General features: G+C 38.8%; 1 protein-coding gene across 2 annotated transcripts in view; it reads left to right on the top strand.

Moving 5' to 3' along the window:
* Positions 1 to 14049, top strand: part of SPTA1 (spectrin alpha, erythrocytic 1) — a gene marked incomplete at its 5' end in the record, with an annotated part of 76554 nt that overhangs the window by 509 nt on the left and 61996 nt on the right. For both annotated transcript variants that reach the window (XM_082613441.1, XM_082613440.1), the window contains 10 exons: positions 803 to 928; positions 2540 to 2680; positions 3700 to 3846; positions 5678 to 5811; positions 6369 to 6513; positions 9059 to 9213; positions 10160 to 10295; positions 10397 to 10498; positions 11983 to 12120; positions 12716 to 12826. In XM_082613441.1, the coding sequence (XP_082469567.1) occupies positions 803 to 928; positions 2540 to 2680; positions 3700 to 3846; positions 5678 to 5811; positions 6369 to 6513; positions 9059 to 9213; positions 10160 to 10295; positions 10397 to 10498; positions 11983 to 12120; positions 12716 to 12826 (1335 nt within the window). The remainder of the gene's footprint in view (positions 1 to 802; positions 929 to 2539; positions 2681 to 3699; positions 3847 to 5677; positions 5812 to 6368; positions 6514 to 9058; positions 9214 to 10159; positions 10296 to 10396; positions 10499 to 11982; positions 12121 to 12715; positions 12827 to 14049) is intronic.

The following is a 14049-nucleotide window of genomic DNA, read 5'->3' as shown; positions in this document are numbered from 1 at the left end:
TTTATGACACATTGTGATTTCAATATTTTGTGACATGAAGGATGGAATTGAGGTGAAGAGACATCAATGTTTCTGAAACAACTGCTCTTCACTCTCCTCAGAAAGATATGATTTAACCAGGGTTTTTCCCAAATGGCTATTCATGCCTCTTGTTAAGTTCAAATGAGAGGTGTCAGGTGGAGCGCTTTGGTGGAAGCTCCCACTCCTACTTGTACAATGTTATAGAAAGAGGCACAGTCAGGATCAGAAGAAAGGCTTGCATGCCTAAAATGTGCAATGGATATTAGAGAGGAAGCACCTGGAACAAGAACAAAGTGTTATCTACTAAATGGATCAATTTATATATGACAGAAAAAGCATAATCTGGTATGCAAAAACCTCTCAATTAAAAAAAAAACATTATTGCCATGATCATCTTCCTCATTGTTCACTACTTTCAGTAACATTTAGTTCCTCTTTTCTGAAGAGGAAAAACTCTGTGTTACATTATTTCATTTCCACAGAAGGCAATTGAGAATTTAAAATAATATTTACTGGAAATTCCCCGAAGGCAGTGGGGGCTGGAAAGAAACTTCCTCTATGGTCTTGGACATTGAGCCTGGGACCCTTTGAAAACCTAAGTGCAGTGGTGCCACCACCGCTTCTTTTCGGATAGGATTCCTCCAGGTATGGTCATAGGTTATCACTTAATCTAGGTTGGGAAACAAGTAGTTCTGACTGCAAGATAGAAGAGGAATAAAAGAACCTCCCTTCCAGAGAGACCAGGATGCATTAGCCATAAACTCTGATTTCTAATCTTCAGGGGAAATATCAGAAGCATGAATCCTTTGAAGCAGAGGTGCAAGCAAAATCACGGGTCATTCCTGAGCTGGAAGAAACCAGGAAAGTTCGATTTCCTGAGGGGCATTTTGCCCATGAGGACACCAAGGTAAATTTATGGCAGGGCTCTGTGAGAGATGTTTCTAATTAAGTTATCATGTTGATTACATTATCAGAGTTTTAATTGATTACAACAGGTATAAACCTTGATATAACTGGCTTGGAACCATGGTACTGCCTTATATCTTTTACTTGGGTTGGGACAGGAAAAACGATGGGATGTCCTAGTGTTCCTTGGAGTGGGGAGAAGAGCTATGATACAAAGCTGTCATCAAATAGCATCACATTCCTGCTTATGCCACCACAGTATTTCTGAAATGTCCTTTCTACTTAATTCTGCTAGCCTCAGAGTCCTTGTCCCTTAAACTCTCTAAACAAGGGATGCTCCTTCTTTGAATCCTCTCCGAAATCTTTCTCCCTTTATCTATGATGCCTCTTTCTCTTCACAGCCCACATACTGTGACTACTATTGAGGTTCTCCAAACCCTTTCATTTGTTCATTTTTGGGGAAAAAACTTCCTAAAATCCCTTGTCTTCCTTAAACCCTGAAAACTGAAGACCACCACCACTATGGAACCCATTATTAATGTATCATCTTTTTTTCTGACTTAATTCATATACTCTTCCAAAAAGTTTGTGTTGATACAGTCAATTCAGGTTCTTTTTTGTATAAGTGATTTTTTAAATTGTTTAAATATTTTTTAAAAATTCAAAACAAATGTGTGTTATATTTAAGAATTAGGACTGTAGTTCCATATTTAGCATACACATTCTAGTTTACTTTACTGTCAACAAAACATGGTCAGGCGATACAGACATTAACCAGAATAAACCTTATTAGAAAGAAGACTCTGTAACAAGAAAATCTCAAATTTTATTTATTGTCATAAAATAGAAATCACTTTGTATAATTTATACAAAAACCAATCCCTTAGATTAATTAAAATATTTGAGACATGTCTGAAATATCTTCACATCTATCAGAATCACTGGGGCTATATCAGTCTGTACCATGGCAGGATTCAGAGATAAATGTGGTCTACATGCTACATGTTACCTTAGGACCATGAAGTAGTTGAAAAATACAAGAATATTGAAGGCATAACATATATGACACCTTCAATTTTACAGTATATGTAAAATCTGGTCTTCTAAGCTATCTTGGCCTTAGAGCCCTCAACTATATACTCTCAAATTCTCATTGTTTGGTGCCACTATTTCCTTTATAAGTCAGAAAAACGTTGTAACTCTTATCCTTTCTGACAAACAGTCCATGCTAAGTTTTTTCTATGCCTTTTTCAGTACTTTGAACACCCTCTGCCCATTGTCTACCTATCAAATTCTACCTGTTCCTCAAGGTCCAATTCAAATAAGCACTCTTTCATGAATTCTTATTCTATCCTGTCTTATTGTCTGTAATCACTTCATCCTCTAAAACACCAAAACATTATTCATTTTTTTCTATTATGGAAGATCATATGGTTTAATTGCTATTCACATACATGTCCTATTTCCTCCTTTAAATATTTGTTGATCAACTAATGCACGAGTGAATGGGAGGAGGGATTTTTATCCAGGTCCCTCTCTGCACAGGTCTCTGAGTCCATACCTGCTGCTCCACAGCAGGTACTGTGCCTGAGTGGTTTTACTTTCCCCATAGATCCTTCTGGAGGAACTCAGTCACCTGTGGGACCTGCTTCTGGAGCTGACTCAAGAGAAGGGCACCCTGTTGCTGCGGGCCCTGAAGCTTCAGCAGTACTTACAGGAGTGTGCTGACATCTTGGAGTGGATTGGAGACAAGGTATAGGACCAGACAGTATGCATATAGGACTTCCCATCCATCTGCCCCAGACATCCCATAGAAATTTAATGCAGGCCTTTCATAAAGAAGTCAATATGTCTCTTCCTGGGCTTAGTTCCTTGGAAGAAAGAGGAATGTTGGCAAAGATTTTGGGGTATTCTGGAGGTAGTTAACACTGTAGGGGGATAAGTCTAAATGTATGAATCTGAATATGAAGAAGGCAAGCCTTACACAAAAACTGCATTGAAAGATGATCTAGGATTGTCTCCGTTCTACCTTCCATGAGCCTTCACTCCTAGATTTTCGCTTTTACTCTGTGTCCAGCTTAGAGCATTGCAGTTCTTTCCCTAATTCTTTGTCTCTCATTACCTATAACTTGGGAGGTTTTTATTTTCTACATACTTAAAGAATAATCCTATGGTTAGGACTGAACATTTACACAAGCAAGTGCATAGCACAATACTTTTTTTTTTTTTTTTTTTTTTGCGGTATGCGGGCCTCTCACTGTTGTGGCCTCTCCCGTTGCGGAGCACAGGCTCCGGATGCGCAGGCCCAGCGGCCATGGCCCACGGGCCCAGCCGCTCCGCGGCATATGGGATCCTCCCAGACCGGGGCACGAACCCGTATCCCCTGCATCGGCAGGCGGACTCTCAACCACTGCGCCACCAGGGAGGCCCCCATAGCACAATACTTTTGTAAATGCTCAGTATGTTGAATTTAGTAGAACCAGGATGAATTTATTTTTCAGATTCCAAAACACAAAAGGGTGTTCCCAGGGGCTTTTGCCAACACTGTTCCTGGTCTCTCCAAAGAATTACCCCAAAGACCACTGTTCCCTGGGCCAGAATGCCACCTCAGGAAATACGCTGCTGCTTCTGGTTCTTTCCTGAAGGGTTCTCCCAAGTTCCACCAGTATCTCCTTCTGAGTTATCCTGGGAATGTGAGCAAGGGTTTTGGGCATTTGTCCTGCAGGAATTCCATGTTTATGGGTGACTTAACAGAGTTTTCTCTGTCTACAGGAGGCTATAGTGACATCAGTGGAGCTGGGTGAGGACTGGGAGCGCACAGAGGTCCTACATAAGAAGTTTGACGATTTCCAAGAGGATCTGGCAGTTCGAAAAGAAAGAGTGAATGGAGTGAACAAATATGCCAATGAGTGTGCTGAGGTGAGGTGGGGAACAAGAGAGCCAAGCCAGGGAAAGGATCTGATATTCAAGAAAACTCTCTGGCCATTAGTAGATGGCACATGAAAGATATAGGACATTGTGAGAAAGCAGAGGTATGCCTGTCCCTGGAGCAACATGCCCACAGCAGTTTCCTCTCCTTTCTTAATTTATCCCTTGCCAGTCCACAGAAATGGAGATGAGAGTGAGTGAGTGTATGTGTGTTTACATAAAGGAATTCAATCCACAGTGGGGTTACTCCTGCGCCATGCAGTACATTGATTTCTCAAGTTTATGAAGCACTCTTTCTTCATGAAGAAGAACCAGAATAAAGTGGCACAGAATATAAAATAATGGTGGGCTATCATAATATATATGATATAATTAAACTATTTTTTTTGTATTTTGGGAGGAAGGGAAAAGGAGGCAGATTTACCTTCATTTTCTTAAGAAAGTGCTTAAATAAGTTTTTAATTTCTGGGCATGTAAAATCTCAGTGTGTGAATAAATAATCCTAACATATGTGAGAACTGGGAAGTCAGTCTGATTTTATATGTACATGAAGGAATTAGAAATTCTAACAGTTGGCTATCATGCCTTTCCATTTAAGGTTTCATTATCACTGCAGCTTTATAATGGGAATGATGCTTCTGTGTTAATAGAACCAAGATTTCAGGATGAATGGGTACTGGAGTAGGGAAAAATAACATTTCTCAATTTTTTTCCAGGCCACATTTCCAAGAGTCCCCAAATTTTCTCCCTCTATCACCTTTTTCTTATTGTGGAGATTTTTAAGTTATCTATCACTATCTACCAAACTACCACAAAACTGAAAATAACAAACAACCTATTTTTTTCAGTGAATCAGATTCACTGATTCATGACTCAGTGACTCAGTTGCTCAGCTGGGTAATTCTGCTGATATCACCTGGTATTCTTAAGTAAGTGTAGTTATACAATGAGTCAGTTGGGGTGGAAGTTCTAAAATGGCCTTGCTCCAATGTCTGGAGATTTAGCAAGGAAAATGAAGGTTTTCTCCATATGCTGCCTCATCTTTCAGTAGGTCATGCTTTTTTATGTGTTCCAAGAAGGTAAGAACAGAAGCTGAAAGGCCTCTTGATTCCTAAGTGCTGGGGCTCATTTCTGTTTATAAGCAAGGAAGGAGAAGTAGAAAATTCAGTCTGATGAGCCTTCAACATAGAAATGGAAATGGGAATAAACAGGGATAGGGGGAGTAGGGAGACTTGGGTATTTGGGAACTACTCAAAATTGCCAAGTATAAAAATGGGCTGATGCTGCTAGCTTAATCTAGTATTCATAAATCTCATTGCTTCAGTTAGTTTGCAAAAATGTGTGAAGTTTTCTGCAAAGTTAAGTTTATCTGCATGTCTGTATAATTCTGCAAAGAGGGAAATAGCTCTCATTAGATTCTCAGAGGTATCAGGACCCCAAAAGAACCAAGACCCACAGTATTAGAGTTTTGAAAAATTAAGTCAGGTTTCACAAAAGGAATTTTCTCTTCTTTTCCTTGGTTTCCAGGATCTTGAAGGGAGTTAGCAGGCATCAACATGATGGAGTTCTGAAAATAATAAGGTTGGGCAACCTGTGTTAGTAGGCTAGTCTGGAGCTGTGGGCAAAAGATACAATATCTGGTGGTTTGGTTTTCTAGATTTTGGTGATGTGGATCAAGTAAGAGTTAGGGAGCAGGGCTAAGGTGAAGTGTAATATCTGGCTAAATGGCCATCCTCCACTTTTGACAAAGTATGGACCAATGTGAAATAAGAAGTGTTTAAATGATTTTTTGCATTAGTCCAAAACTGACTTTCTCCCACAGGAAAAGCATCCTGATCTGCCCTTGATTCAGTCAAAGCAGAAGGAAGTGAATGCAGCCTGGGAGCGGCTCCATGGTCTGGCTCTCCAACGACAGAAAATACTGTCCAGTGCTGCAGACCTCCAGCGATTCAAAAGGTAGGAATCTCACCACTGAACTGTAGGAAACTGCTATAGCACCATGCTTGTTATTTGTGTTAGCCTCTGTCTACTGTTAGCAATTAGTGGCCAATACCTCTAAAAAACAGAAACTCATGTGCTTGCCTTTAAGACAACAAGGGAGAGAGTAGTTAAAAAAATTGTGACCCACTCTATAGCCAAGTATGTGTCTAATGGAGCTTAAAGCAATACAAATAGCACTGGTAAATTAGTGGTGGAAGCTCTGCAGAGGCAAGAAAAGCAGATTAAGAACCGGAAGGGAATGCAGGGTGAAGTTGGGAAGAAGGGCATTCATGAAGAGTTTACCCAGGTATAGGAAGTATATCTGGAGGCTCAGTTGTCAGGATGCCCAAGTCTCTAACTCTCAATGGAAACCATTAAAATCAGTAAGGAACACTGTACACTACTTTTTTGCTAGTGTGGGGGAAGATAGGGTAATTTCTGACTGAGTGAGCTAGACTGGTCCTTGTTGTGTGCTGTTTGCCCTGGAATGCCTGCCTTCTTCCTTTGTTGGAGCTCATGGAGATGTCTGACAGGGACGTGACTGAAGCCATCCAGTGGATTAAAGAGAAGGAACCTCAAGTCACTTCTGAAGACTATGGCAAAGACCTTGTGAGCTCTGAGGCACTGTTTCACAGTCACAAGACCCTTGAGAGGAACCTTGCAGTCATGAATGACAAGGTAAGCCTGTTGGAAGAATGGCTAATCCCTTGAGCTAGAAGAGGCATTTGGTGTTCATCTCATCTCCATAGGACACAGTAAATTCACTATTTCAATGAAGGAGAAATTTTGTGCCACTTGAATATACCTCCTTATTCTAGTTTATAACTTGTACATGAATCTTGGATATCTCTTATTTTATTTAATTATTTTTATTTAAATATACATATATGTTTTATATATGCTCAAGCTTTTTGTAATATATTTCATAATTTAAACCAAAATAGATACCTTCAAGAATGGTTTCCTAATCTCACTCAGTACCCTATGACCAGAGAGTCTTTTCTTTTATCTAACTACACTTTCTCCTGTTGGAGCTGAACCTTGTTTCTTCTTGTCCTTCACTCAGTTGAAAAGGGAGTAAGTTTCTTCTTCCCCTTTTATAATAAACTCAGACACTTAAAACACATTACTAGCTCATGCAGCTGAATATGCAAAAAACAAACAACTCAATCCAAAAGTGGGCAGAATACCTAAATAGACATTTCTCCAAAGAAGATATACAGATTGCCAACAAACACATGAAAGTATGCTCAACATCACTAATCATTAGAGAAATGCAAATCAAAATTGCAATGAGGTATCATCTCACACCTGTCAGAATGGCCATCATCAAATAGTCTACAAACAATAAATGCTGAAGAGGGTGTGGAGAAAGGGAACCCTCTTGCACTGTTGATAGGAATGTACATTGATACAGCCACTATGGAGAACAGTATGGAGATTCCTTAAAAAAATTAAAAAAAGGAACTACCATATGACCCAGGAATCCCACTACTGGGCATATACCCTGAGGAAACCTTAATTCAAAAAGAGTCATGTACCACAATGTTCATTGTAACACTATTTACAATAGCCAGGAGATGGAAGCAACCTAAGTGTCCATTGACAGATGAATGGATAAAGAAGATGTGGCATATATATACAATGGAATATTACTCAGCCATAAAAAGAAATGAAATTGAGTTATCTGTAGTGAGGTGGATGGACCTAGAGTCTGTCATACAGAGTGAAGTAAGTCAGAAAGAGAACAAACAAATACCATATGCTAACACATATATATGGAATCTAAAAAAACAATAGCAACAACAAAAAATGGTTCTGAAGAACCTAGAGGCAGGACAATAATAAAGATGTAGACGTAGAGAATGGACTTGAGGACACAGGGATGCGGAAGGATAAGCTGGGGCAAATTGAGAGACTGGCATGGACTTATATATACTACCAAATGTAAAATAGACAGCTAGTGAGAAGCAGCTGCATAGCACAGGGGGATCAGCTCGGTGCTGTGTGACCACCTAGAGGGGTAGGATAGGGAGATGCAAGAGGGAGGAGATATGGTGATATATGTATATGTATAGTCGATTCACTTTGTTATAAAGCAGAAACTAACACACCATTGTAAAGCAATTATACTCCAATAAAGATGTTAAAAAAAAAAAGAAAAAACACATTACTAAACCCACCTTTGGGTTTTCTTCTGGAAACTGGAAAACCCCGGTTCCTATACCTACAGTAGGTATAAACACACTAGAAATTGGAGCAAGCCTGTTTTCTTGAATGATTCCCATTCTTATTTCTTCCCATCACAACTTAACCATAACTTAAACTAATTACGCCTGAGCTTCTACAGTGGAGTCAGCCCACAGGAAGATCCCTACTTGCTATGCTTTAATCATAGGTCTGTGCCTGGGTCCAGTTTCTGAAAACGATTTCACCATTCTACTTCTTTTGTTCATCCTCATTTTTCCTCTTTTGTCTTTTTTTTTCTAATTATGGATGATAAAATACCATGATTTAATGAACAACGATAATGAAATCTCAAGTCCCAGACAACACCTAATTATAGTTGGGTATAGTAGAAGGACTAATGGTAGCATGTGGAATTTGCCCTAGTAGGCCTGCTCCTCAAGAATTGTGCTCAAAATGGCCTGGCATTACTGAAATTTTCTTGGCAGAAATGTATTTCTGGTTCCCACAATAATATTTATGGAGTTCGTATAGAGGGTAATGAAGGACAGATGTATGTCTAAACATTGCTTCTGACACTGACTAGCTCAATGACCTTGGGCAAATAAAATACTCAACCTCTCACTTTTCACATACAAAGAGAACAAGAATAGTTTTGCCTCACAGTACTATTAAAGGAAGACTATAAAACAAGAAAATGCATATGAAGTGCTTAGCACAATGAGAGACAAAATGTAATCAGTAAATTATTCTTGTTAATATAGTTATTTGAGTATATTAATATAAATATATCAATATAAAAGCACTAATAAATTATTCTAATTTTATGATTATTATGTTACATTCTTCCCATAAAATTTTGCCAAGAGGACCAGAATGCTTGGATTTCCCACTGTGTTTCTTTCTTTTTTTTTTTAATTATATAAGTTTCAGATGTACAGCATTATAATTAGATATCCGTATATACTACAAAGTTGCCATCCATCACCATACAGTTGACCACCTTCACATACTAGGTTTCTTGTTTATCCCAAAGGTGAAGGAGTTATGTGCCAAAGCAGACAAGTTGAAGCTTTCCCATCCTTCAGATGCAGCGCAGATCCAGCAGATGAAAGAGGATCTGGTCTCCAACTGGGGGCACATTCGCACCTTGGCTACCAGCAGATATGAAAAGCTGCAGGCTTCTTATAGGTGAGAAATCCTTCTTCTCTATTGCTTTAACTATCTCTAGGTCAAAGTATAACATTGAAAGCAGTAATAAAAGAGTGAAAGGAGTAAAATAATGAGTGACCCAGCTCTCCTGCCTGCTCAGTAGAGGCAAAAGAAATTTTAATTTGCCAGGAGAAGTCCTTTGCAGGCGGATATAATCCTCAGCGTGACACCTCCTTTCACCTGTACCCTTCCTGTCTTCCTCTGTTTGTACAGTTGTAAGAAGCTATGAAGTGGTCATGGAACTGAAAAATTAGCTGAAGAAACATGTCAAAATTCTGGCCCTAACTAAGGGACTGGAATTAATTTCCAAGCTGAAGAACACAAAATAAATCTAGAATTATTTCTGGAATGTAGGTCAGCTTACAAAAAATCTGGACATCATTTCAGTAGTTAATTTTTATGATTAGTTATTAAATCACCAGAAAATAGTGTTTATCTTATTGATATGATTTAAAATGAACTAGTGAGCTTTTGATTTTTTTGAATAGGTGATCTCTTTTTTTGTAGTTTTTGTTTTTACTGATATGGTGAAGGGTGAACTAAAATACATGAGGGCTCCTAACCCTAACTCTAGTTGTCCCTTAGGCTTCCTGTTGGTTATGTTATGTCCTTATTTATTGGCCTCCTTGTGAGTACTTTATTCTACTTTAAGTGCATCTGGGATGTGACTTTGTGATGTTGGAGATGTCATGTCCAAGTGCTTCATCACACAATGACGCATCTGCCCTAGGAATATACAACCTGGAGTGAAGGATTTACAACCTGCACTGCTAAAGGAATAGGAAGTACATCAGAGGAATGGGAAGTGTAGGATTACGGCAAGGCGCATGTTGTACATCTTAGCCCAACCCAACCCTGATTCTTTGTTCAAAGTCCATTTGTATCTGGTTCCTCCTTCCTGTCTTTTCCCTTATCTTTCCCTCAGGTACCAGCGGTTCTTATCTGACTATGATGAGCTCTCAGGCTGGATGAAGGAGAAGACTGCTTTGATCAGTGCTGATGAGCTGCCCACAGATGTGACTGGTGGGGAAGCCCTACTGGACAGGCATCAGCAGCATAAGGTAGAGAGGAAGGGCCTCCCCAGTAGGAGGAAGACGGCAGTTTCCAACAATGCCAGAAGGTTTCTTGCTGCATTTTAAAACATTTTGTCTCGTGACCACAGCATGAGATTGACTCTTATGATGACCGATTTCAATCTGCTAATGAGACTGGTCGAGCCCTGCTGGATGCCAATCATGAAGCATCTGATGAAGTCATGGATAAGGTAATCTAGTTTAACAGAATTTGTGAAATTTTGATACATATTAAGTCTTCACTTAATCTCATACTAATATGACAATCTCTGAAAGAGGACAGAAGACGTATAAACATCTTAATGTGGGCACAAATATCACCCTGCTTCCTTCATATGTTGCTTTAGCTAATTTGAGGCATTTGAAGTTCTCAGGACTTGATGTGTGCTCCCTCACCTCTGAGCATTACTTCATCAACCTAACTAATTTCATCACCTACATTCTACCTAATTTGAAACCTCCATACAATCTTGCCTTGTCACATGTGCTCTGTTTTATCCCTTTCCCATGCTCATCTCTAGATTGTGAATTCTTTGAGGACTGCATCTTATTCATCTTTGGGTTCCCTAAGGTACCTAGCATGGTTCCTGGCACATGGCCCCCTTTCTTCTCTCCTCTGTACAACCTCAAATCAAACTGATTTTCCTATATCTGTGTTTCTCAAATCTCCATTAAGCAACAGGAAAGCTTTAAACACACAGATTCCACTGAATGAAGATTCAGGTTTACCATCATCCTAACCTCCTAGATCCAAAGGGCTCACCTAAACCTCCTGATCCCTGAGACATTTTACTCCAGTCACAGAGTCACAGGAACTCCTTGGGATGATAACTGAAATAAGATTTGCAGGCTCTTTGCATATCATTAGATTCCAAGCACAGCCCCCAGTGCTATATGATGAAGGTTGAGATGACCATGTTTTCAGTTCATCAAGTACTCTATGGGAAAATTATAATACGGATTTTTATTTTTAACTATTTCCTGCCAAAGGAATAGTGGGACCCTAAATTCTTGAAAACTTACCTATTATCCTGGGATTCTGAGAATTGTTCCTGTCTTTTTAATGGAGTTAACACAGCAGCTGTTTTGATAAGCTGGAATTTCTTGGGCAGTTGCTTGGGCAGAAACAAAGGCTTTTATGAGTTTGAGAATGTCACTTTCACCATGATGGTTCTTATTTGCTTTTGGAATAGAATGCAAGCTTCTCAATCTGATCATTTAAGTGCCCTATAAACTTGAATTTCATTAAATGTTTACCTTTTTTAGACACTGCACTTTTCTCTGGAGCACTTTGTATAATCTAATGATTACTTGGAGTAATTACTTGCTTGTGGTATGATGTCCTCCTACAATCCTGATCCACACCTCCCTGCCCTTCAAATCTTTATTTGATACAATACTTTCTATACTTCTACTCCCTGGTTCTTCTAATCGGAATTAATCTTTTCTTCTTTATTTATACATGTTAAGTGTGGTGTACCTCTGTTATGGTATTTATCTCATTTTTCCTATACTACAGTGATTCACTTAGATGTTGCAGCCTTAAGAGAAAATCCCATTTCCTATTCATTTTTGTATCCTTCAAAAAGCCTTGCATTTATTAGATGCTCAGTGAATATAGGATAAAATAAATTAATTAGTATCTTCCTGGCACATTATCTCTTCCTTTCCAAAGATGGCAGTACTTACCTCCCATTGGGATGCTCTGCTGGAACTGTGGGACAAACGTTGGCATCAATATGAACAGTGCCTGGAACTACACCTCTTCTACCGTGACAGTGAGCAAGTGGACAGTTGGATGAGTAGACAAGAGGTAACAAAGGGGCTCAGAGAGTGTCCAGAAGCCATTTATCTTTCTCCTTATTTACTACTATCAACACCCTTACAACCACTTCAGTTCACCTGGGAACTGGAGGGTGAGCCACAAGGAGGAGAAAAGATTGGCCCTCTCTGTGAGACTCTTGAAATTCCCTCGTGGACATATGCACAGAAAAATACCTAAATACAAAGCAGAGCGTCTTTAAGCTCTACTGAACATGAGGTGAAATGAATATCCAGTTGTTAAGAGTTCAGCAAGAGTAAATGTAATGAGTCAGGTAGGGTTAATGAGAGATTTCCTGGAGGAGGTTAGTGGTCCTCTTGAGTATTTGAGATCTCAGAATAGTGCCTAGATTGATTTGTTCAGACACAGAGACAAAAGTGATAAAGTTGTATGGGAAGATTGGGAAGGGACTCTGAAGCTCCTGCTGCTAAATGTTAGCCTGTATCTCCTCTCCTACTTTGTGCTAATTCCCACCTTTCTCTCTATTCCCCTCACCTCCTTCCTTACTCCTTTTTCAGAGGTATTCCAGAGGGAATGTTTCTCACCAGTGAGGTACAGCTGGGATGTTTCTTTCTGTCTTCTATAGGCCTTCCTGGAAAATGAGGACTTGGGAAACTCCTTGGGCAGTGTTGAAGCCCTTCTTCAGAAGCATGACGACTTTGAGGAGGCCTTTACTGCCCAGGAGGAGAAGATTACAGTAAGAAATGGGTCCTGGTTTGGGTATTGGCTTCATGTTTGTATATATCATCTCATACAATACCAATTCTTAGAATCACTCATAACTATCAGACATAACATGAAGGTTGTTCTTTAAAGAGAAAACATCCAGAAAAATAATCATACCCATTTTTATCAATACATTTCTATTCCACAAAACATATTTAGAAAGTTTTAAAATTTTGAGCCATTTATATTTTCTGATGACGTGCATGATTGTCTTATTTTTTCTGCAGTATAAGTAGAAACTATTGGATCCATATCCAACATAGAATCATAACTTAAAAGTTTGAATGTATTATTTAATTTTTTATATTTTTTCCCCTCTGATAATATCTCCATTTGGTTTTCTTTAGTAATATCTAGATATCTAAGTAGTAACTATTTTTTCCTGTATATCTTCATCTATGTGTTTCTCATTTAATGCTACTACAGTCTTCTTGTGAACTGTAAGTACAATGTCCCAGAAAATGTCTTATGTCAATACATAAGCAAGTCTCAGAGAAGTGTGAGGAAGACTTTATTTGTCCAATCTACTGTATGTTCCCTAGGACAGTGCTGGCTTTAAACTTGTATGTGTGCATGTATACAACCAGAAGCAGCAACAACCACACTAACAACACAATTCCAAGTCTTCTCTGTTAATCTTCAGTCAATACAGAGCTTAATATGGTCATTCCCAGTCCATATGCCTGTTAAGTTGATTTTCACTGGTAAAAGCTAACCATGTAAAATAAATTACTGTTTATAAAATGCTATTGTTCATTTTAGATCATTTTCCTATTCCCAATCAATTAATCCATCCTGAGCCCTAGCAATTTTGGGAATCATGAATGAATATGAGTAAAAATTCATATCTATAATTTGTGACTCCATTCCCCATGTAGCTATAGATATAGATGTAGATAAAAGTATATATGATGTATGATGGGTGAAAGGATGAATAGATAGATAGATAGATAGATGATAGGTAGAGAGAGAGAGAGAGAGACTGGTGGCACTGGATGTGACTATATCAATAATGCTTCCTCTTAAAAATTTAAGACTAGATCAGATATTCACCTTGAAGTGACATCAGAATTCATATACTGTAAACTAGGTTAAAAACAAAATTGTGACATAGAGAAGGTAATTAACCTGCCTGAGATACAATACATTTTGAAATACAATTTATAACAGTAATCAGAAGTAGGACCTAGATCT

The sequence above is a fragment of the Mesoplodon mirus genome, assembly GCF_964341445.2.
Source record: "Mesoplodon mirus genome assembly, chromosome: 3".
In the NCBI taxonomy this organism is placed as follows: domain Eukaryota; kingdom Metazoa; phylum Chordata; class Mammalia; order Artiodactyla; family Ziphiidae; genus Mesoplodon; species Mesoplodon mirus.
Note: the sequence above shows the minus strand (reverse complement) of the source record. Positions and strands in the feature narration are given on the sequence as shown.